The 483-nt window shown below is 40.4% G+C and overlaps 1 protein-coding gene across 1 annotated transcript in view; it reads left to right on the forward strand.

Annotated features, from left to right (window-relative positions):
* LOC119594921 (PDF receptor-like) overlaps window positions 1-483 on the forward strand; it is a gene marked incomplete at its 5' end in the record, with an annotated part of 54,622 nt that overhangs the window by 15,523 nt on the left and 38,616 nt on the right. The window contains 1 exon segment of the mRNA XM_037943993.1: window positions 436-483. Coding sequence (XP_037799921.1) covers window positions 436-483 — 48 coding nt within the window.

Raw genomic sequence — 483 nt, forward strand, 5'->3', positions numbered from 1 at the left:
CAAATGTGTGCCGTCATGAAGGCGTTTTCTTGCCCTTTCTTTACCCTGTATTCGCGAAAAAATCCTACTTTGCCGAAGGAGGATCTTTGTGTTACCCTTTTTTGACGTGCTGTGTGTTCTTAGAAAGTCGTCCTTTTCTACTTCCAATTAAAGTTCCAGGCTGTAGTCTTCTCTTGTATCCCTTTTATCTGCTTCCAGGCGTCCTTGGAGAAACACGTATTTCTCTTCTGCAGGAAAAAACTCCCTCTACTGTAAAATAGAGTTTTCTGTTTCCTTCCTGCATATAAAGTACCAGATACAAAATATTTTATTTCATGTATCTTAACAAGATTATTCCAATAGCATGTCGCTGTGTAATGTGATGTAATGCATATTGCCGTACGCGCAGCCAATTCCCTACTAAATTATACACGTTTCCATATATCTCTCCTACAGATAAAGTTTCTCGTGGCGAAGGGATCCCGAGCACTAGAGATCATCGGA

This window comes from Penaeus monodon, chromosome 34, assembly GCF_015228065.2.
Source record: "Penaeus monodon isolate SGIC_2016 chromosome 34, NSTDA_Pmon_1, whole genome shotgun sequence".
In the NCBI taxonomy this organism is placed as follows: domain Eukaryota; kingdom Metazoa; phylum Arthropoda; class Malacostraca; order Decapoda; family Penaeidae; genus Penaeus; species Penaeus monodon.